The following is a 24,052-nucleotide window of genomic DNA, read 5'->3' as shown; positions in this document are numbered from 1 at the left end:
GGCTTGTCAGATGAATCACCAGCTAACCTCCTTCCCTGCTCACAATGGCAGAGTGACAGGAGCGGTGTATTATCTCTTGACCACACAGCATTGGGTGGTAGGATATGAACAATAGCATATTGCTCTTCTGTTATCTAGGCTCCAAACCTGCTTTAGTTAGGAAGCCATGGCCTTACTGCTTATCTTCAGCTTCTAGCTTTTAGAGAGCACCATCCTCAGCAAAACTGACAGAGAAACAATGGAAGCTTTGACTGGGAATTCAGACAGAATTAGGGTCAGGGCCAGCTCCAGGGCTTTTGCCGCCCCAAGCAGCAAAAAGAAAAAAGAAAAAAAAAAAGCCGCGATCGTGATCTGCTCTACCACTGCTGCTTCAGTCTTCGGTGGCAATTCGGTGGCAGGTCCTTTGCTCCGAGAGGGAGTGAGGGACCTGCTGCCAAATTGCCACTGAAGAGCTGGATGTGCCGCCCCTCTCCGTTGGCCACCCCCCAAGCGCCTGCTTGCTGGGCTAGTGTCTGGAGCCAGACCTGAGTAGGGTAAGTTAGGCTTGGATCATTTTGAGTTTAATCAGTAAATGTCAATCATCTATTTTCTCCTCCACCCATAGAAACAGCACCTCTCACCCGTCAATGCCTCCTTTTCATTACTAGAAGGGGAGGATCTCACCTCCCTTTTGTGGAACACTCTGACACAGCAAAATGTGCGGGGTCCTGCTGCATGAGGGGACAGGATTTTCTGACCCAGTAGAGGACAATGGCAACCATGTGGTGCATCACAGCATACAGATTTCCAGGGGATCTCTGTGCAGGGCCACAGGCAATGGAATAGGGGGCAGAAGTAGGCCAGGAAAAGCGTGGAAGCAGATCCAGCAGCTCCACAGCCAAAGCGATCCACCAGCCAATCTTTTCCTCCTCTTCCATGGAACTTTCTAGAGCACAGCCTAGTCATTTAAACTGTACCAGGGACAAGATTTGGCCCCAGACAGGGAAAGCCAGGAAAGCAATTCTAGGCATTTCAGTGAATACGTGTGTGAACATGCAGAGTGCATTAGAGACTATTAGCAAACAGCCCAGTAATCCATGATATGTAACCATGCAATGCTAAGCCATTATTAGGAAATATGATGATCAAATATGAAGATGCTTCTGAAGACAGGCTTTTACCATCATTAAAGTTTGAACAAACAACAATTAGTATCTGAGCTTTTTAATTTCCTTTTAGTATAAAAAGAAACCTCAGGAAAAATTGATTTCCTTGGAAATAAAGTTCAGTATTATCCCATGAAAAAGAAGAGCAAATCTCTTCCAAGCCTGATTATTATACAAAGATTCTTGCCCACAGCTACAGAAGTTTCCTTAAAGCCCCCGTGCACCAAAGCACTTAAACAGGTGCTTAACTTTGAATGGGACTTAAACAAGTGCTTAAAGGTAAGCAGTGCTTTGCAGAATAGGTACACTTTGCTGAATGAGGGCTTTAAGAAGCAGAAATGTGCATGGATCAGACAGCTCATAATCAGACAATGGTGTATATTTGTTCCAAGCTATCCAGGAATATTAATTATATTCAGTATTTGGATCCTACCTATAGTGCACACGCATGGACCTAATGCAATAGGAAGTAGTTAGGGAAATCAATAATGATGAAACCCAGCAGCCAGTTTTATACAGATTTGTTGGAAGCATGGAGCGGCAATAGGCCTGGGTGTGGAGTGAGAGGGAACACACATAAGCATTATGCCAGATACGCAGTCCGTGCCAAGCGTCACAGAGATAAACTGGGCCATCCTAAATCCCTACTCTTCCACTCTGTCATGTAGTCTCTCTGTGGCTCAGTCCTGCACCTCTAAAACAGAGATGAGAGCACATCCCACAGGGTTCTTTTTGGAACCCCCATTACAGACTGTGAGGCACTCCAATTGCACAGAAATTGGGGGCCATATAAGTACCGTAAATAGGCAGGATGGTAAAATGAATACTCAGAGGCCTATGGCAGGTCAGCAAGATAGCAGGACCACTATAAGATGTGCAAAGGATTTTGGGCATTTGGAGCACTGGACAGGTTTTTTGGCTGTTTTGTGGGTGAGGGACTGGTGCTGCTGAATGAGTGGCTTACAAAGTAAGAAGCTGATGCTACTGAGTGGTGGCGATGAGGGTGGGAAGAACTAGTGCTGCTAAGTAGGGTGACACTTCTGTGGAGAGATGCTTTTCCCTCCCCATTCCTCTCTCTTCCTGGCCCACCCAGCACTCAGCTGTTCCAACAGGCTGTCCAGCTTCACAGATCCTGGAAGCAGAGGTGAAAGTAAGCTGGTACGGTCCGGTACAGTGTACCGGCAAGAGCCAGTATGCCATGCTGGACGGCATCGACTTCCATGGCAGGGACTGAAAGGGAGACTGGGCTGGGGCCGGGATTTAAAGGGCTCAGAGCTCCCCGCGGCTGCGGGCAGCCCAGAGCCCTTTCAATCCCGGCCACGGCTCTGGCGGCTGGGCTAGGGCCAGGATTTAAAGGGCTCCGGGCTTCCCTCAGAGGCAGGAGCTCTAGGCCCTTTAAATCCCTGCCCCAGCCCTGCAAAGCTCAGGGTTCCCCCTGGCGGCCAGAGCCCCGGGCCCTTTAATTTACCCCTGAGCCCCGGGGGGCTCCCAGCCACCTCTGCAGCTGGGAGCCCCTGGTTGATTTAAAGGCTCTGGGTCTCCCAGCCACAGCTGGTTCCCCAGGACCTTTAAATCTTAAGAGGCCATGCCTCTTCTGGGTGAGGCCACGCCCCACTCAGGACTCTGGCAGTACTGTTAAGTCCTGTAAGTCACTTTCACGCCTGCCTGGAAGAGCTGCTTCTCCTGCCATCTTCTCTGTGGACAATAGCAGAGCTTGATGAACTACTCAGGGACTGGGTGATGGGCAAGAGGAGGGGAGCAGCATGGAGATGGCAGGAGAGAAACAGCCACTGAGGGGAGAGAAGCAAGTGAGTTCCTCCTTCGCTCCCCTGTCCACACTTTGCTGATTCAGTCAGTGTGCATGTGACCCAGTGGGAGCTCCCTGATAACCCAATTCTGGGTCTCTATCACTCAGTTGGGCAGCGATGCACTAAAATGCCACTGAAAGGTCAAAGCAGAGAACAGAGCTGAGCAGCAGGTGAACTGCTTCTGCTTCCAGCCTCACTTGTAAATGAATCAGGGCTTCCTCTCTTCTGGCTGACCTAGAGAGCAAAGATTCCCTCAGGAGTACTGGCAGCCGAGGCCAGGCCATCTGACCCCTGGGGAATGGGGCGGGTTAGAAGAGGGGTAGGGAACAAACCATGATATTTCTATTTGGCTCGTTTCTGTCATCCATTCCTGCTGAGCCACAGAGCCTACAGAACAAGTCTGAGCTCCTGCCTCTTCCCACTCCCAGCATGCACCGCAACACCCTGCCTGCCCTGAGGCTTCGATGACCCCAGCCTGTGACCCTCCAATACTAGGGTGTGGAGCATCCCAGATACCACTGATTGGCAGTGCATTAAAAAAATATACAATCAGAATACAGCAGTCCTGAGTACATCTTACAATGGGTTCATAGTGGTTCTAAAGGGGAAACATGGGGAATACGCTACAAGGCTGCCCAGGGGCAAGGGTGGTTTGGAGAAGTCATTTCTGCTTGGAATCATGGCACTGGTCTAGGCCTCAGGAGATAGTAGCCCTGAGTTCTAATTCAAGCTCTGCCATTGACAGGCTGAGTGACTATGGGCAAGTCACTTACCTCAGTCTCTCTCTTTTCCCTCTTACTCTTTGCCTGTCTAGGTAATAGTAAGCTCGTCGGCCCAGGGAATGTCTACCTGTACATGCAGTGCCTAGCAAAAGGAGGACCTGAGCTCAGCTGCTACTGTAATACAAACCAACAATAATTAATTCCCAGTGACAAGGATTCCAACCTCTCCCAGCTGCCAAGTATTCATGCCAGGGCCCTTGCTTAAATAGCATTAGGGGTCTCAGAGATTGTTAGCACTGTTCTGGGTTTCTGCTTTATTGTATGCTGGGAGTTTAGCAAACAAACGCTAGCACAAAATTAATTCACATTTCCTTCCAAGTGCAGGCTGTGCATACAGGGGTATTTATCCCGTGGAGCGCTCCCACTCCCTCTCCCCTCCTGAACTGCAAAGGCAATTCACAACATGGTTTCAAATGTAGCTCTGCTTTAAAAAGGAACTGTGACAATGGCCTGATGGACTTCTGTGGCTAGGGCTAGATTGTGACCATAGTCTGTCCTGAAGGGACTCAAGGGGGAGCTGGTCTGTAGCAAGAGCCTGCAAGTTCCTTCCATGGGGGATGAAGAGCACATAGCAGCAGCTTGGTCACATTCCACAGGTGCATAAGGCTCATCCCCGTCTCCTCTGAGTGGATTGCACCGGCCCCTTTTCAGGGGGTGGGGAGGTAATGGGAGGGCAGCTTGTACTTACTCCTTTCTCTTATGCACCCAGGCAGGGCCAGGTGACATCAAACTCTTACTGAGGATCAGTTTCAGCTCAGTTTATATCAAAATATTTGTGTCTAGTTTGGGACATGGCAAACAACAAGGCTTTTCCATAGCTTCCAAGCTGCCATACCCACTCTCCCTTTCAGTAGGTTTGTTGTCCCCACATAAGCATATAAAGACACTCTCAAAACAGTCCCTTAGCTCACCCTCCCAATCCCAGCCAGCTTCCTTCTGGAACACCACCAGCCCCACAGCTACCTCCCTGAGCACCTGACCCCTTGCTCCAGGGACCCACTCAACCCTGCATTTATTCTACTCTAGCATCTCTCTCCTGTCTTAGTCACTCCGACTCTCCCTGTGCTCTGACAAGCCTTTATAAGCCCCAGGTGTAGCCCTGTCCTCTTTAATTGGCTCATGTGGGCCCAGCTGCTCTGACCCAGGGGCACTGGGCCTGGTTTACTCACAGGGATCAGCTCCCCTGTGACAGTGCTCTCCCATGGCCATTCTGGAGAGTGATGTCTTCCTACCTTCACAGGGAGACCATTTCACATCCCAGGGTTGTAAAGGCAGGGGCTTTGTAAGTGGGCTGGGCACTCTTCCCCTCCACTCATTTCCCACATCAGCAGAGCAGGCTAGGGTGGCGGGGGGAAGGAATATGTTGTGCCCTGTAAAGTTCTCCCTTCCCCAGTACAAAATGGAAGCCCAGTGCCTCTCAGAGGAGTGTTACTGATCCACAATGCCTTCCTAGCTGGGGGCAGCATTAAGAGTTTTGTTGGGGATGTGTACTCCAGCTCGCTCTGGCCATTTGGTTTCAGCTCTGTAGCGTGAACAGAAGCAAAGAGCAGTAAAACCTTGACACCCTCTAAGGTGCTGAGCGCCTGACATAGTTCAGCTGACTTCAATGGGTGTTGCAGGTGCTCAGCACCTTTGGAAATCAGGCTATTAGTTTAGGGAATGATAAGTCTCTGAACACACACAGAGCACTCACCTGCAAAGTAAGGGGGTGCTATTTTTACAAAGTGGGTGAAATCCTGGCCCGGCTGAAGTCAATGGGAGATTTGCCATTAACTTCAATGGGGTCAGGATTTCACCCAATCACTTTCTAGCATAGTAAGATACTGGGTGTCAGACATCTTACCTGTGCCAGAAGATGGTGGTGTGAGAGAACCTGGGCTGTCATCTTCTGGCTCTGACACAGTCACTGTTGGAACCACTTCATGGCTTAGTTTCAGCCCTGTTTCTTGCTTATTTGGAGGTGACTCTTTGTTTGCAGTTTCCCCTACACTTTCTATCTCAGTGAGTGTAATCTTGACAGGTGCTGTAATCAATGAGGCACTGTGTTGATCACCAAATATTTCCTCTGCACAGGATGGAACAGTTGATTCTTCAAAAAGGTTTTGTCCTTTGGCCACTTTTGTCTCCTCAAAAGCGGGCTTCTTAGATCCAGAAATATGCTCTAACTTGGCTGCTGTTTCAGGGCACTTATCGATAAAGCTTGTATTCTTGTCTTCTAAGCTTGTGTTGCATCTTTCTTGGTATTTTACCTCTTCTGATCTGCTTATGTCCATATATTTATAAGCTTCTACTTTCATGGGATCTGCTAAGGTTTTATTAACATCAGTGGGTTCTGCAGGAGTCATCTCTATTCCTGAATCTGAGCTAAACAAACCACGGGACTCAAATCCCATCACATCTTGAATGGAATGCCCTGTTGTGTTAAACCCTTCTGTGCTGTCTGAACAAGTAACAGGGCTGTTTTCTTTTTGCAGTATTCCCGAGAAGTAGGTGGAATCTGGTGGAGATGTGTAACGGTCATCTGCTATCAGAGATGTGTAAAAGGACCGATCTCCTCCTTTAGATGTTTTAGTGGAACTATAATCGAAGAGGTCAGAGGCCTCTGCATCACCTAAAGAAAACACACAAAAAGAACACAGTGAAATGGAAAAGTGACTTCTTTTAATTGCTCTTTCTGCCAAACTTCCCCTTTTCCAGAGATTTTGAGGAAAATAATCTTCAATCCGATTAATTTATAGAAAAAAATAAAGGTAAACGAGCGCCTGGTCTCACGCCTGTATGAAAGGAAATGCTGAGCACTGTGGGTGAAAGGCCCAGTTTGAATGTAATTGCAAAATAGTCAACTAGACACCCAGACAGTCGTCAGTGACAACTTGGAACCTTCAGCAGATACAGCACAAGCCCTGTCACTTGAGCTAAATGAGTAACATATGTAGATGTGACAGTTATTTCATGTGCAGAAGCAATGTGATTCAGTGAAATAAGTCAAAAGACTTGGGTTGTATTCTTGGCTGTGCTACTGACCTGCTTTGCATCCTGAGGTAAGTCATTTTGCCTCTGTCTCCCTGTCCATCATCTGTCTTGTCTACTTAGACTCAAAAGGCCACGATTTCAAAGGTATTGACTTCCTCACCGACTTGGGTGCTTTTGAAAAGCACATCAGATGCCTATATGCACCTTTGGGCACCTAAATAGCTTTGCAAATCTGGCCATAAGCTCACTGGGACAGAGCTTGGGGCAACATAGCACAATGGGGCAACTGATCTCAGCAGGGGGCCTCTAGGTGCTATTATATCATTAATAAATGCTACTACTAATAATTAATAGTTGCTGGGGCCGGCCACTAGAAGAAGCAATGATCACATGTGTTAAATTGGAGTGTCAAACGAGCTGAGCCTGGAAATCAGCAACTCCTGCATTCCAGTTCCATCTCTGAGGCCAATTCTCTCTGTGGCCCTAGGTAAATTGCTTAGATCCATAACTTTCACAAGTGACCTCTAATTATAGGCCTCTCAATTTCTGGAGGCCCAGCTTTTAAATGTGGGGCTTTATTTCCAGAGGTGCTGAGCACTCATGACTACAACTGAAGCCAATGGAAGCTGTGGTTCCCGAGCATCTGACAAATCCAGTCCTAACGGCCAGATTTTCAAAAGAGAATGTTGGATGCTTTCACTCAGAATTTGAGGTCACTCTGGAAACTTTTCTGCCTCTGTTTCCCCTTCTGTAAAAGAGAATGTTGGGTGCTTAAAATTAATAATACTTACCTATCTCAAGGGAGTGTGGTGTTGTCAAGGTGTCACCCCCACTCTGAACTTTAGGGTACAGATGTGGGAACCCGCATGCAATAACCCCTAAGCTTATTTACCAGCTTAGATCTAGTAACTGCCACCACCAAATAGTTTAAACAAACGTTTATGGGAGAGTCATTTTGAAACTCTGTCTTCCCCCCAAATATTTCCCCAGTCTTCATCCCCCTTTTCCTGGCAGGATTGAGACTGATTCACCTCCCACCAATTTCTGGTGAGCCCAGATCGAAAAAACCCTTGGATCTTAAAACAAGGAAAAATCAATCAGGTTCTTAAAAGAAGACTTTTAATTAAAGAAAAGGGGTGAAAGGAATATCTCTGTGAGATTAGCATGCAAGCTACTCTCACAGACAACAGATTCAACACACAGAGGATGTCCCTCTGGGCAAAACCTTAAAGTTACACAGAAGAAACCCAATTTGATTCTCCCTCTTATGCAACATGAAGTCACAAAAGAAAATAAACATAATCTAATACATTCCTTCTCTAAACACTTACTACTTTTAAGAAATATTAGATGGCTGATTCCTGGATCCTTCACTCCAGCACAAACTTTTCTGAACAGACCAAAGACTGATTTCCCTTCTCCCTCTTTGAAAACATTTTGTCCCCACATTGGTTCCTCTGGTCAAGTGTTAGCTAGGCTATGTGAACTTCTTAACCCTTTACAGGTAGAAGAGGAATTAACCCTTAACTGTCTGTTTATGACAGGTGTACATCACTTAGTTAACTTCTGTACGAGCTACAAGGATGAGTATTGATAATTGTTAATATCAATCTAAAGAGTTGGATGGATTAATTATTATTTAAGGATTTTCACTCATTGTTAAGGGAAAGGCAGTAGTATAGATAAGTATAGTATCATAGTATGGAGTTTACCCACCTCTCATTTGGGGAATATGGTATTTATCCCCCTCTAATTTAAGGAATAAAGCAATTAATCACTCCTACTCTCCTGTGCTAAACCAATCCTGGCTGTAGGACTATCACAACTGATGGGTGTGTTATCTACCAGCTCATTATGCTCAGCCAAAAATGCATTTTAATGGCACATCCAGTTTTCATCCCAATGTCATTCTAGCCTAAACCCACTGCTTGGCCTGGAACACTAGAAAGGTTAGTTTACCCACTTCCTGTTTTACCACCATACCCCTCGGGAGATCTTTGCAATGCAATGATGGAACAATATGCCCGTGCGTTCCCTAAAACATAATGCTGCCAAAACATAACCACTGCCATCACTAAGTGTTAGAAGAAAGCCGTTAAAACAGCAACAACGTGCAGTGAATAACCACTCAATGGCTTTGTGTTGAGGAGAAATATAAATATTCACGAATATGCCTTCCTGTTTCATTTTATTTTCCAGGCACAGTTTGTGAACACATTTCCCAGAAAAAAAATTGTGTACATTAAAGTCTCTTGTGCCCAATCATAAATTTTCCTTGAGTTTAAGGCCACAAGGGACCATTAAATCACCAAGTCTGACCTCCTGTATATCACAGACCATAGATTTTTACTCATTTAGCTGTGAATGGAGCCCAATAACTTGTGTCTAACACCTATCTTCCAGAAAGACATCCAGTCTTGATCAGAAGACATTAAGCCTGCAATCCTTCTGCATATATCCCACTGAGATCAGTGGGAGTCCTGCACCTGGAATGAATGCACTGCTAGGTTTTATTCAGCCTGCAGAAATACTGTGAGAGGTTTGATGGTTCTTGAGGTAGCCAGGACTGTAACACCTGGTTATCCCCTCCCTCCAACAAGAGGGAGTCTTGCTCGTGCTTAACCGGGTTTCAGTTTCCCTGAACCTCACCAGTTAGTCACCCACACTCTCCTCTGGGATATGCCAGCCTTCACTTTGTCTTCCAAGGTAACAATCATAGAATACCAGGGTTGGAATGGACCTCAGGAGGTCATCTAGTCCAACCCAAAGCAGGACCAATCCCCAGACAGATTTTTGCCCCAGATCCCTAAATGGCCCCCTCAAGGATTGAACTCACAACCCTGGGTTTAGCAGGCTAATGCTCAAACCACTGAGCTATCCCTCCCCCCAATTAAGTGTACCCCAATTCCCCAGTTCCTCAAAGCATCCCCCTGTAGTGTTCAGCCCCTTATCTACTGAACACTCATAGAAATACCAGGTTGGCTGTCCCTGGAGAAACAATATACACAACAGTTTCAACTCAGGAGTGGCACCAGGCTTAATATCACAGCAGTGAGATATAATTATAGTGAAAACAACCAGTTTATTATCAACAATTCACGATTCCAATGACAGTAAGAATGTTGGAAACAAAGAGTTACATATAAAACAAAATCATATCACGCTTTCTAGAGACAAAATTTGACAGGTTAACCTTCTGTATAAAGAAGTTTTATCGCACTCTTCTGCAGCATTTAAACCAGAGTTGGTTGAGATCCCATTTTTATGCATGTAAACATATTACCTGTTTACTTCCTAGATGCAGGATAAAAGTGTGTTTTCTTTGCCTTCTGTTTATATCTCTAAAGTTCCTTGTCTGAACTCAGAGTCAAGATAACGACTTGTGACTCATTTTTCATGTGCTGCTTGCCTATTTTCATATCTCTCTGAATTCACCTGTAAATGGCTTGCCATTATGTTAGCTTACAGTGGTTAATTTACATTTCTCGTCTGCCAGAAAACCTATTGGTCAACCCTGCCTTGAAAAAAGACTAAGAACATATTTTCAGCACACATACCTAACTCCTTACCTAGCATCTGTACATCCATTTCACAGTGATATTAATGAGCAGTGTGGCCCTGGCTTTCATTTAGGACCTCACATGATATTCTTTGATGAGTCAGAATGTACACATCAGAATCAAGACATTCCTGTAACCTCCTTGCCAATGGGCAGTGAGAGGTTATTGGGTCATAACAGGCATCGAGTGGGACTTTCAATCATACAATAAAAACTACCACACAGACAAGTTTCACAAACCAATGGGAAACATGCTAGCCAGATTCTGATCTCAGGGGCAAGGGTGGCTTGTGAAACAAACACGTGGCTAGGAGTGAAGAACATCTGGATTCTATTCCGGGCTCTCCTATTGACTTGCTATGTGACTCTGGACAAGTCACTGCCTCTCTCTGCTATAGATTCCTTCTTAGTTACATAGGGCTAATAATACCCACTTCGTCTACACGCATCTGACGAAGTGGGTATTCACCCACGAAAGCTCATGCTTCAAAACGTCTGTTAGTCTATAAGGTGCCACCAGATTCTTTGCTGCTTTTATAGGGCAAATAATGTTTTCCTGACTTTGTAAAATATCATATAGAGGCAGATAATTAATTATTTTTATTACACTGGTGCAAATCCAGAATAACTTCATTGTCTTCAGTGGATTGACTCCAGATTCACACCAGATTAGAATTAGCCTAAACCCTGCTACCATCAAGCAGACTCGAAGGTCCTTGGGTCCAGGTGAGCTCCATGTGGCACTGGACCCCAAGGGGGAAGAAAACCCAGCATTAAGTCATCTACATCCTCATCCTGAGGCAAGCCAGGAACTGATTTGTCCCTCAGTTTCAGAGCTGCTGTAATTTGCACCCAGCAGCCAATGACTAAAGATCTTATCTGGGGATGGCTCACTGGATTACTGCAGTGTTCCAGCCAGACCCCTTTAGCTTTGTCCCTTCTACTCCACCCAGGCTGAGGGCTCCATGCTCCAGGAGGACCCTTAGCTCACTGGGTAAGCCAGTTTTATGAACACTTTTGTGCTGAAGGGCAGAGTTGAGGTGCTGTTCCCAATGCACCTGTGTTCAGGTGCCCATCCTATTCTCCAGGAGATAACACCCTCAAAAAACAGCCTTATTGGAGCTGATTGAGGGTAAAAAAAATCCTGCAAAAATCACTTTTTCATGACACTTTTTCTGCCAAAACATTTTTTTTAGCAGAAAACCACTGAAAATGGAACATCTTCAATTTTTGGCCAAAAATGTTCTGTTTTCTGCTGAAAAATTGGAGCTTGCCAGGAAAGCAGATGCTTGTCATGGAAACGTTCATTCAGTCAAAACCCCAGTTTTCCATAGTCCTCATTTTCAGTATGTCTTTTCTGGGCTCCTCTATGCCTCTCCCCCATGAGTGGGGCACTCCTTGGGCTGGTGCTGAAAGAACACACGGGTACATCTGCCAGAGCTCTTCACTCAGTAATTTTCTCCCCCTTCCTCCCGCTTTGCTGACCAAATCACTCTCACTATGGTTGGAGCCAAAAGCAGTGTTGGGCCTAGAAACTCTGAACAAAAGCTGTATCTATCTTAGGTACTTCTATGGCCCGTAGTATCCAAATGCCTCACAATTTTTAACGTATTTATCCTCATGACAGCCCTCTGAATTAGGTAAATGCTATTATCCCTATTTTACACATGGAAACCTAATATACAGAAAGGGTAAGTGACTTGCCCAAGGATGTCTGTTAAAGAGCAGGGAATTCAATCTGCAACGCCCAGGTCCTATGACAGTGCCCTAACCACTGGGCCATCTGATTTGCCACTAGGCCACATACCGCCTGTTATGTTCACAGCATACACAGAGAAGGTAGAATAAAAAACATTTATATTCTCCCTGAAAGGTTACATCATAACCCTATTTTAGTTCTTAGAACCCAGAAATCTAACACACAGCAGCCAGTCACATGAGGATTCACAACACTTTCTCTTTTTGCAAACACAAAACTGTTCCTGTGAATGTTCATGGAATGCTGGGGGTGCGGACCCTGGCAAAGCAAATTCAAAACCAATGTTCACAAATGCTTGTGTGCAGGATTCAATCAGCTCAACCCACAGCATATATATGTCAGATGACCATGCCTTAAAAGCTCTTAGCATTTCTGGTCAATAGTTTAGTACAAGGATAATCAAAATTGTTGGTTTAATAGGGACTTAGCAGCAAGACACTGATACTTAGCGGTTATAGCACAGCAAACCAGATGATTGGTAATATTTTTGTTAGAAGCTGGTATCTGTTTAGCTTTTCAATAGAAAAGTTAAAAATAAAACATGTATATGCTAACAAACATTATTTGCAATTTTCAAAAATAAATAATAGTGTAGTTGATGGTATCAAACATAACTGTTGCTTTTTATATAAGATCCCTGTTGATCCTTGATCATTTTCCAATGCCAGATCAGAAACCAGACTTCTAATGGATGTTACTAGGGTGAAACTAGAGTTGTTTCTAGGTGTCCGTATTGCATTAGCATAGCGTACTGAGAAATCCCAACTCCCAGGGCTGCTGCGGGGTTCATAAGATTGTGTAATGATGAAATCGACTAATTACAAGGGTTCAGTGCAGATCCACATTTATACAGGAGATGATTTTAGAAACTTTAACTGCAATTATAAAAGTGCCTCTTAAGAAAATATTAATACATAATTACTAGTCTGGCTATTAAAGATTGGGAAATCTATAACTGCTGGCTAGATGTATCTAGGCTCTAGAAAGGTGAAGATAGCTACCCTTTTATCGAAGAGTGGTATATTCAGAGCCTAGTGATTAAGCAGACTCCCTCTAACTTTAAATTTATTCAGATTCTGTTCAATAGCCGTGGGAAAGGGAGAGATGAAAAGCCCTGGTAATTGACACTGAATTTAATCTTGTTTCAAATGTTCCCCCAAAACTTAGCCTGCCAATTCAGGTAAAGCAAAACTATTCACTGATAGAAAGGAGCAATCATGATGTCCTGTAATACAAGCCTTGGAGAAATAATATATCCGAGTGTTGATCCAGCACATGTTCGTGGAGATGGCTAATGGAGATTAAAATGTGCCTGTCTAGTGTAATAGTTTACTCCCCAGACTGTAGGGAAATCAGCTGATTTTTAAATCTCTCCAGAAAACTCTAGTTTGCTGGAGAGGCACCTTTTTCTTGCAAACAGGGAACTTTTATCTTTATCAGAAAGAAAGTTGTCCATTATCTAAAGGCTCATTGTTGGTATTCTCCCTATGAGAAATTCACCTCTGTTTCAGAAGGCCAGCCCAAAGAGTATGCACCAGGTACATCCCACTTAACCTTTGTTTTGAGAACTGACTTAAATGGGACTTAAGTGGTACACAGACCTTGACTTTCTGCACAGGGTGAATTTTGTTCCTGGGACAAAATACTAGTCCCATTGAAGTTAATGATAAAAGCCCCATTAATTTCACTACTGGTGTGTAGCTAAGAGATTATGTGACTGATTAAATGGCCATGGAACCCAATGGGAGTTCTACATTTATGCTAAACTAGCATTTATTAAATGTGTTTTCAGGGATTGAAAAGAATGAGAGATTTTGAAAATGGCTATTTTATGTTATCAGGGCTAAGTTATCAACTGACCAAAATAGTCTCCATTAAAGGCTAAATTCTGAAGCTATTAAACAATTGATGCTGAACATAATTTAGAAATCATTGGTTCCATACAGAGTAACATTCTGAATTTTAAAAAGGCAACTGATGTCCAATTTTGGATCAATGAAAGATTAAGTGCTCCACGGTAATGGAACAGAACTAAAAGTTAGCTGAGGATAATAGCTGAAAAAAATATCTAATTCAAATAAGTGATTATTATAGTTTCTGCAGAGTAGGGTATGTTAAATCTCACTCAGTGAATAGTTTAGACTCTTTTTCATGTGCCAAGAAAATTATTCGGCGCATGTATGTTAACAGGTCTTTATCAAGTGGTCAGAAAGATAGGTTATTTAGATATAGACAGGCACTCAGATATCACTGTGATGGCCTCCAATATATGATCACTGAATTAATTCATATGAATGTGAAAGTCTAGTTCTATTCTGAAAAATAATTGTAAAAATAGCAACACCAGGTTCAGTATTGATTATACCTCACTGATCTTTTTTTCAGATCAAATCTACTAAATTTTCAGAGGGGGAGGCATTGGCCTTGAGGCCCTCTTCACCATTACACTATATCTATACATACTACCTGTTCAATGCAGAGCAGCCTTTTGCAGTGCAACAACTTTATTGAACTTACATCCTTTACAACAATGCTAGACATGCCTATCTGCCAGCAGATGGTGCTCTTTCTACTAACTTAGATGATTTTTTCACATCTTAGCTCAGAGAGAGCGAGAAGTGATCTGTTACAGTGTATGCAAACTCAGCTTTTACATTTCTCTACAGAACTCTCATGAGCCTGCCTGTATGAAAGATTTAACTTAGCCATGCACAGTATGGTCAAATATGGACAGAATCAACTTCAACTGGCTGGCAATTACTTTGTGATACGTTTATGTGACAGACATTATCAGATCTCCCAACAGTCCTGGGTTTTTGAGACTATCTCCCTCTGACCTCCAAGTCCTCCCTGTCCCTGTTGACGAGTAGTTTGCCCTGGGCCCATTTAGGAGGGCCCACAAAATTGAGTTACATTGTGACCTGGCGCCTGGAGTCACAGCACCACTCAGGTTTAGCTCATCTGCCCTTCTGTAGATGGAAGCAGAGGGGAGGACAGGCCAAATGTAAGTGGCGTTGCAACCCTGTGCCCTAGGTTGATTGCCAATCAAATTTGGCTTGTCCGCCCCTCTGTCTTCACCTACAGAGAAGAGGACAGGGCGACCCTGAGTGGTGTTGTGTCCTGCTTTAGTCACTTGAAATGGTGGGAGGTATGCATTGTAAAAAATGAATGTATTGCAGCAGAGCCAAATTGCATTCCCATCATGGACATTCTTTTCCCCGGCTCTCTATTTGAGTCCTGAATGCAGGGGCAGATGAGAGGATGCTTTGTGCTGACTCAACCCAGCTGGCTAGACTTTGCTTTAGTTCCCTGAGACAGGAGAGAGACCATGCTTCTGATGAGAAGGACTGAAGCTGTGACATAGTTATCCTTCTCAAGAAGTCCCCACCTTCCCCCGGATCACAGAAGGAAAGCTGCAGTGTGGAGAGACAGTAGGGTGACCAGATGTCCTTATTTTATAGGGACAGTCCTGATTGTGGGGTCTTTTTCTTACATAGGCTCCTATTACCTCCCCCGCCCATCCTGATTTTTCACATTTGCTGTCTGGTCATCCTAAGAGACAGGGAGGCTGTGGGTCACAGCCCAAGTGATGTAGGGACTCCAGGGCAAAAGGATGGGGGAGGAAACAGCAGACCTGATTCTCTCCTCTCACTTACACTGGTTTTACATCTGGGTAACTCCACTGTCTTCAGTGGAGTGTCTCCTGATTTACACCCACACGATAGAGGGAGCAAGCCCTGAACTCTTGCAATCTTGCATTAGACAATTGTGGTATCATTTGCATGTCATCTTTCCCATCTGAAGGTCCAAAGAAGACAGCCCAGAGTCATGGCTGGGTGGTTTTTCCTCTGCTTGAGATGTCTACTGACTCCATCTCAAGCAGAATCTTGAGCAATTCAGAAAACCAACCTGGGTAAGTCATGGCACTGGCTAAGCTGCTGAGCATAAGAGCATTTTCTCTAGGAGGGTTGTGTAGATTCATAGATTCATAGACTTAAGGTCAGAAGGGACATTCAGGAACACAATGAGGGGCTAAATCCTAAGCAGTGCTGAGTTCCCAACTCCCATTGTCTTTAATACAATTTGTGAGTGCTCAGGATGTTTCCCTGACTAAGCAGTGTACTATAGCCACCATTCCTGTGCTAGATTGTTAAAAGGAGAGGTGAGTAGGTCTCAGTTTGGGGCCCAATCATTGGAGGTGTTGAGCACCCTGAACTCCCACTAACATAAACAGGCGTCAAAGGTGCTTAGCTCCTGCCAGCAGAGGCGGCTCTAGACATTTTGCCGCCCCAAGCAGGGTGGCATGCCTCGGGGGGCGCTCTGCTTGTTGCCAGGAGGGCGGCAGGCAGCTCCGGTGGACCTCTCGCAGGCGTGCCTGCGGAGGGTTCACTGGTCCCACGGCTTTGGTGGACCACTGGAGCCGCAGGACCAGCGGACCCTCCGCAGGCGTGCCTGCGGGAGGTCCACTGGAGCCGCCTGCCGCCCTCCCGGCGACCGGCAGAATGCCCCCCGCAGCATGCCGCCCCAAGCATGCGCTTGGCGTGCTGGGGCCTGGAGCCGCCCCTGCCTACCAGGGGGTGCTGAGGGGTCCCAGGATCAGGGCAAAGTTACCAGCCAGGCTTGCAAAGTGAGTGTATAATACATGATTCAGCATTTTTCCCCCCATGGAGAGAGACCGCATGTACAGCCTGCAGGCTTTCCACTTCAGCAAACAGGCTGAAATAAAACTTGTCATAGCAGTAAAGTGCTGGTATAAATGTCTTTGACAGCTCTCACCAGTGGATTAGAAAACATGAAAATAAACAGCACCAAAAAGAGTCTCCCCCATCAGCACAAATTTTTCCAGGATTCTAAGGGTGAGTTTTAAAAAGAGGTGATGACATCCTCTAAATAGGAACCAATAGTGCCCTCGGGGCTAAATCGCCATGGTAATTATCTGACTGAGGATAACACCAATATCACTTTGCCATTTCAACAGAAAGCCAAGCATCTTCAGAAATGAAAAGACAGGTACAGGCAGTATAATGTATGTGTTATAACAATAATATTGTCAGCAGTAACCTGACTTGTAAGGTATGGTTCAAGGATACTAAAAATCTTCCTAAAACGCTATCCAATGTACTTCTCTAGGGCTGATTAAGCTCTGGTTAAGAGAGAGAATGTATTCTTATTTCATTTTATTCACGCAGTACCACTACAAACTTAGGTCAAAGGATCAAATTTTCAGAAGCACCTATGTTACATAGGTGCCTGTGGGCTTGTCTGTATGGGGACACTCAGGAAAATTAATCTGAATTGGCTAAAGGTGTGATTTAAAATGGATTAGTTCAACTGCATCAAATCCCTATGCGTGGACACTCTCATTGAGAATTAGGCTGTCCTTAATTTAGCTTATTTCAGTTCACTGAATTAATGCCACTTCAATTCTGAGTGAGAATGTGCACACAGGGGTTTAATGGAGAAATCCACTTTTAATTTACATCTTCAGTTAATTTAGATTAACTTTCATGCGTGTCCCTGTGTAGACAAACTGTAAGCCCTATTTTCAAAATGATGGAGGCACTTAGGAGCCTTAAGCCTCATGGGCTTTCAAGGCTCCTAAGAGAATGCTTGGTTGGGGAGATGGAAAGAGAATTTGGATAAGGTTCAAATAAGCAGTCAGAGAGATCTGAGCTGAAACTCTGAACTTTGGAGGGCCAGCCATGACTGATAGAACCCTGCACAAAACGAAGCCCATTTCTTGTCAAACACTCAGAGAAAAGGGTACCTTTCTGCTCTGGGCTTCGTTTAAACTCCCTGAGGTCTAAGCTGCTTCAGCAACATAAATGCTTTGAAGAGACAGAGGATACATCTACACAGCAAAACAAAACAAAAAACCCACCCAAAGCCCCTGGCAGTGAGTCCCAGAGTTTGGGAGAACTGACTCAGGTTTGCGGGGCTCACATGGTGGGGCTCAAAATAGCAGTGTAAGACGGTCAGCCTCAGGCTGAAGCCCACACTCTAAGACTCTCTCCGCTCCCCGGCTTTCAGAGCTTGGGCTCCAGCCCAATGGAATCACTGAACAACCAAGAGAAAACTTAATTTTCTAATACTGCATAACACCTACAGCGAAGTGTTAGGTACAATACATCACAGACAAGAACTTGGGGCTGGGGCAAATTAGGAGTGACTCCATTGAAGCTAGTGGAGTTACACCTGTGGGAAGCTGTCACAAGAGAGAGACATCTCAGACTCCTAGAGCAAATAGAGTGTGAAGATTTGAAATCATCATCTTCAAATCAGGATCAAATCTAATCCCAAGGGAAAGCAGCCAAAACTAGGTCAGAAAGGACACGGCTACATGAGCCTAGGCTCACAATCTAGAACAACTAAGTATTTTTTTACTATAGTGTCCAACCATTGCTCCAGCAATGCAGCAACACTAATGAGAGCAACAAGTAAGTGGAGCACTAGAATAGACCGGCCACTTGTGGCTGCTGTTATTTTGTTTATGATAGTGCTAACTGGTAGCACTGGTGAGAAATGTTGAGAGAAAACAGGTGGTTTAGATCCAGCCTACACAGGACTAAGGGGAAGATGTATTGGGGCAGAGTGAAGGAGACAAGGCACCATGAGCAATTAGCATCAAGAAACACTAAAAGTAGGAACAGTCTGATGCAGACAACCAGTCACTTGGCCACTCACAGGGCCAGGGATCTAAAACGCTTGCATTGTTTGTTCCTGTGTTAAGTGATTTCTCTATTTTTAGGAGCAGGAGGAGAGTGGTCAGAGGACACGTCTAACATGTCAATTGAACATTTTTTGACAGTACATTAAAAGAAGAGTTTAATCTCTAAGGCAGTGGCAGAATATGAGTTAGATTTACAGCTGGTGTAACTGGTGTAGCTCCACTGGATTCATTTTACACCTATTGAGGATTTGGCCCTATATGTTTTGACATAGATGCTACAAAAACTTGTACTGTACATTTAAAGTTAGATATCTGAAAATCAGTTCCTCCTTTACTTACCAGCCAAGATTGGAATTTTGGATTCTGTTCCTGCAAGAGATAAATCTCCAAGCAGGGATAGGAAAAACTTTGTAGCCATTGCACATTTCTGATGAACATACCAACCCATGTGCTATTTCAGGAACAAAATGATACAGCCGTGAGACACTCCACATCTTTTGTGTTATAAGAGCTTTTCAGAATAAAGGAAAATAAGAGAGTAGAACCACGAATCTCCAAAGTTCTGAGGGAACACCAGAAATATGCAGATAATTAATGAGCCAGCCTGGCAAGCTTTGGAATCTGTGCTCCGGGCCAGCGGGCAATGAAGATTTCAAAGCCACCTGAGCTGAGTGACTGCCCCACTTATTGAAAGGTTTCTAGGCTTTCTAAAGACCTTAGATAAACAGGGTTTTATTATGCTGTTTGCCTTCATTCTAAACTACTGTTTCTTAAAATGACATGATGTGGGGGCTAGATTGTCCTTTGGCCTAGCGTCTGTGTAATGGTTGCTGTGACATCCGGGCATCCCCTTATTCACAACTGCCATGTAATTAGGATACGTTTTGCATGAAGCATGCCTTGTGAGGTATCATTCTAAAAGTCTTGATCTGCTAAACATTAATATCTCATTGGATTGTATGTGCTATCATTCTATGTGAAGTTATGAAGTATGTGGTACTGAAACACTCTGTGAGGTTGAAAACACCCACAAGCAGCCTTTCAGGTAGAATAGTAAAAAGGTCAAATGATGGTAATGGCTTATTGAAGAAATGCACACAAGCACAAGGATTACACCAGGAACTGTGTACAACAGAAACCTCTCAGAGATAGCACTACACAGTGGGAACTGTTTGACCCAGGTTTCAGCAAAATTGCTTTCCAGCAAGTGGGAAGAAGATATAAAAGGGGGAAATGACATCATGATGGTACCTCACTGTCACTACAACAACACTCGTGGGAACACCGGAGGAACAAAGACTTAACTGGGGGAAGTGATGGTCCCAGGCTAAAGGGATTTCTAGCCTGTGTATGAAAACCTGGGAAACCCAAGCTGTAAAGCAAAAGCAGCTTGTGCCTTAAGAATCTGCCAGCCTGTTTATCTCTCAGGATGAGAATTTGCTAATTCATATCCTACCTATCTAGTATGTTAAGATCAGTTTGCATTTTTGTTTATTTACTAGGTAATCTGCTTTGATCTGTTTGCTATAATTTATAATCACTTAAAATCTATATTTTGTAATTAATAAACGTATTTTATGTTTTAATCCAAACCAGTGTGTATTTGACTAAGGTGTCTGGGGAAAATCTCAGCTTGGTTACCACAAGTGTGCATGGTCCTCTTCACATTGGGGGAGAGGTGGACCAGGTAATAAACCCATATACTGGTCAGATTTGACCAGGCAGGATGGTACTGTTCTGAGGTCTAGACTGGGAGGCTGGTGGTTAGAAAGCCTGCATGTAACTGCAGCTGGGTGTGTCTCTACCTGTGTGCATGCTGGTGAAAGTGCAGGCTGGGTGGCTTTGCAGCTTGTCACAGCAGTACAGCGTGAGAGGGAGCCCAGGCTGGTGGGTCAGAGGGCTCAGTGGTACCCCAGCTCTAGGTGGCACCCTGGGGGGAACCCGTCACAGTCGCCAGCTTGACTGACACACTGGGCACTGAACCAGGGACCTTGACAGCTAAAATCATGAGCTGCTATAGCTTGAGTTAAAAGGTCATACTCCCTCACTGGGGCTGTAGCAGACTCTGTGGATTAGGCACAGAGGATGGGGCAGGGGAGGACACCTGAAACACATACTCAGCTGTGGGTTACACCAGTGCAAGAGGCATAAAGATAATCACACACACATCCCCACATCCCTCTGACTGCCCAGTCCTTGGGTCTAGCAATACAGAAGCAAGGAAGTGCTGCATACACACTACTCATGGTTTGGAAAATATGGACATGGATTGGACAGAGCCTTGTCTCAGCCGCATCCCTTCCTCAACAGACTGGTCTGCACAGCTGAGCTACTGCAAATATCGTCATTTACTTCAGTATAGGAAAGCAGCAAATTACTATGCACCATCGCAAGGGGGAGCAGGATGGAAACTGTGTCTTCCCTGTGTTGCGCCTGGGGAGGTGCAGCGATGTACTGCCTCATAAACAAGGTTTGTGGCAAAGTCACAATCTCTCCTCCAGGGGTCTTACGTGGTGTAACTGGTATTTAGTAAAGCTTTCCTGTTCGCTTTGAGAGTAAGCCTAACTTCAGGTCTATAATTTGTTGGAATGTATATTATTAAAACAGGTGGGAGTGAACAGCTTGATCTAACACTGTGCACAATCCAAGACTGGTTATTCGGCTGTGCCTCCCTATGCACAGCCCTTTGTTTGGTTTGCAAATGAAAAACAAACAGAAGCGCCCAGATCACAATCCCTATTGTCACTTTAATAAATTCCCTCTATGCCCAGGGAAAGCAGATAGCTATACGAACCATCACACAAGGTAAAAATGATTAACATCCCCACTAACCAGCGGGCATTCATTTTCTTTCTCTATCTGATGTGTGGGCTAATAGCTCCTGTGCAGTGAAAACAGAACAGTAGCGCACTGCGCTGATATGCTAATCATGGGCCATATTGGTCTCAGTGACTGAACTCACATTGGAGGAGAAGGCAACAGCATTTTTTGACCTCTGAAAACAAACTAGATGCTAGGAGGCCGCCAGGCTAAGGAAGAACAGTACACGGAAGGATTCAAAACATGCATAATTGATAACACGCTGCACCACTTCAGCCCATTGCATGTTGCAAGGAGCCAGTTAAAATCTGCAGTCGTTGGCAGTAATATCTGACCTAGATACTAACTTCAGTTCAACATGGGAATTCTATTCTTAGACTATTCAGTGCAGCAAGCCGTTCTTGCAGGGTGACCGTGGAATGTGATTTCCTGAATCTGTTGGCTTTGTGCTGTCACTACATATGTGTGCCGTGTAATTACATTCACAAAACACAGGAGCTGGCCTGAGCAAGGGGTGACAGAGCGGAGAACAAACCGTGCCTCAGAGAGTCAGAGTCCCTCCCCTGCTCTCTTTCCACTGGGGAGGGAGTCAGGGCCAGATTTTTAAAGGCACCGAAAGATGCAAGATAGGCTATGGTCGGCATCTCAATCTGAGCAGGGGAATGCGGGGGCTTACTTCCCACTACAGTCCTGTACTGCCAAATAAGGACTGTGACAATCTAGCCCCAAATAACAAAGTGTCATGGATACTGTGACATTTTTAGGCCTGATCTGATTTTAGTGCTGATTGCTTCCAACAAGTTGCTGATCCCCTTCCTCTCATACTGATCTCTAGGGGCACTGAGAGAACCCAGCACATTTCCGGGGTGTGCCTAGCAGTTTGCAGCATGTGTCACTTTATCCCTTGGCCCATGCAGGGAGTAACGGGGACTCCCATTTGTACACTAACAGCTCACCTGTTTCAGCAGGGCTCTTTCTTTCTCATGTTGAGAGTTACGTGTCCCAAATTTTGCACGACTTTGCTGGTTGTAAGGGGCATTCCCATGGCATGAGAGCCTTGCTGGCAGGGTAACTGTCCCAAAAGATCATTCGAATGACAGTTGTCAGTGCATCTAGATGAGTTTGTTTTTCAGGACAAAAGGAAATAGGTGTATAACGGGGTGGCACCCACTTCTCGTGAGCACCCCCTGGCTGAGTGCATGTGCCTGCAGTCTCTCAGTTTGTAGTGACCCCTGTTGGTGGTTTCTCAGGTGGGTTTTTAGTGACTCAGCCCTCTGGCCGAGTCACACACAATGTCTGTATGTGAAACAGAACAGACCTCTTCTGGGGTATACAGTCCACCAGGGGCCTATCCCAGTACCCCTCTATTGGTATCTCTGTAGCCCTCCGTGGGCTCAGTCCTTAACTAGTCCCAGCCCTGGTATGGGGCCATACCCCTAGAACTTCCTTCCTGGAGACACTGTCTTCCTACAGCCTCCCTGGGCTCAGTTCTTACTGAGTCCCAGCAGCCAGCCAGGAGCTCCTTCTTGCTCCCCAGGTTGCAGCTAGCAACGAATCTGTCTGTGGTCCTGTTGCTCCTTCAGCCAACCAGGAATGCTGTCCTCACTCCAACATCTCCAGGCAGCAACTAACTGACTCTGGCCCTGAAGCTCCTTTTATGTGAATCAGCTGGGCCTTGATTGGCTGCTCCCTGCAGCCTCCCTCATTGGCTGCTTCCCTGCAGGGCCGGTGCAACCATTTAGGCGACCTAGGTGGTTGCCTAGGGCGCTGGGATTTGGGCGGTGCCATTTTCTTTGGCAGTGACTGCGGCGGCCAGATCTTTGGCCGCCCCAGTCGCCGCCGGCATTTAGGCGGAGGGAGCTGGGGCAAGAGAACGCAGAGAGAGTCACCTGCAGCAAGTAAGGGGGGGTGGCATGCAGGGGAACTGACTAGCACTGCAAGCCTGGGAGGTGGGAGAAGTGAAGCAGCCATGGCGTGCTCAGGGAGGAGGCGGGGCAAGGGTGAGCTGTTTCACTTCTCCCGCCTCCCAGGCTGGCGGCGCCAATCAGCTTAGGCGCTGCCAGCCTGGGAGGCGGGAGAAGTGAAGCAGCAATGGCGTGCTCGGGGTGCTCGTGCATGGAGCAGGGGTGAGCTGCCGTGGGGGGGCACCTCAGGGAAGAGGGGTGGAGCTGCCATGGGGGGGCATCTCAGGGCAGGAGGGTGCAAGGTGGAAGTTTCGCCTAGGGCACGAAACATCCTTGCACCGGTCCTGCTTCCCTGCAACCGCTCTAGACCATGTGGAGAACTTGTCTTCCACTCCTCTCTGGGATGGGATGTGGCAGGACCCTGAGGCCTCCAACCAGGGGCCTCTGGGTCTATTCTACTCTGTCACAAGGTGTCAATCCTAACAGAATCCTTACAGGAAAACACTGTTCTCTAATAGAACTTCAGGGTTCCCAAGATCTCCATCTACCACTGCTAGATTTATCCATCGAGATAAGAATCCCCACCCCTGTTTTTCTGTAAGTTGTTTATGGAACATATGCTTTAACAGAGC

At 45.5% G+C, this 24,052-nt stretch overlaps 1 protein-coding gene across 3 annotated transcripts in view; it reads right to left on the bottom strand.

Moving 5' to 3' along the window:
- RTN1 (reticulon 1) overlaps positions 1 to 24,052 on the bottom strand; it is a 206,052-nt gene that overhangs the window by 86,047 nt on the left and 95,953 nt on the right. For 2 of the 3 annotated variants that reach the window (XM_050952554.1, XM_050952556.1), the window contains exon 2: positions 5,579 to 6,346. The exons of the other annotated variant lie outside the window; for it this stretch is intronic. In XM_050952554.1, coding sequence (XP_050808511.1) covers positions 5,579 to 6,346 — 768 coding nt within the window. The remainder of the gene's footprint in view (positions 1 to 5,578; positions 6,347 to 24,052) is intronic. 3 annotated transcript variants of the gene reach the window in all.

The sequence above is a fragment of the Gopherus flavomarginatus genome, chromosome 5 (genome assembly GCF_025201925.1).
Source record: "Gopherus flavomarginatus isolate rGopFla2 chromosome 5, rGopFla2.mat.asm, whole genome shotgun sequence".
Classification (NCBI taxonomy): Eukaryota; Metazoa; Chordata; order Testudines; family Testudinidae; genus Gopherus; species Gopherus flavomarginatus.
The sequence above is the reverse complement of the archived record's forward strand: the minus strand, read 5'-3'. Positions and strand labels throughout refer to the sequence as shown.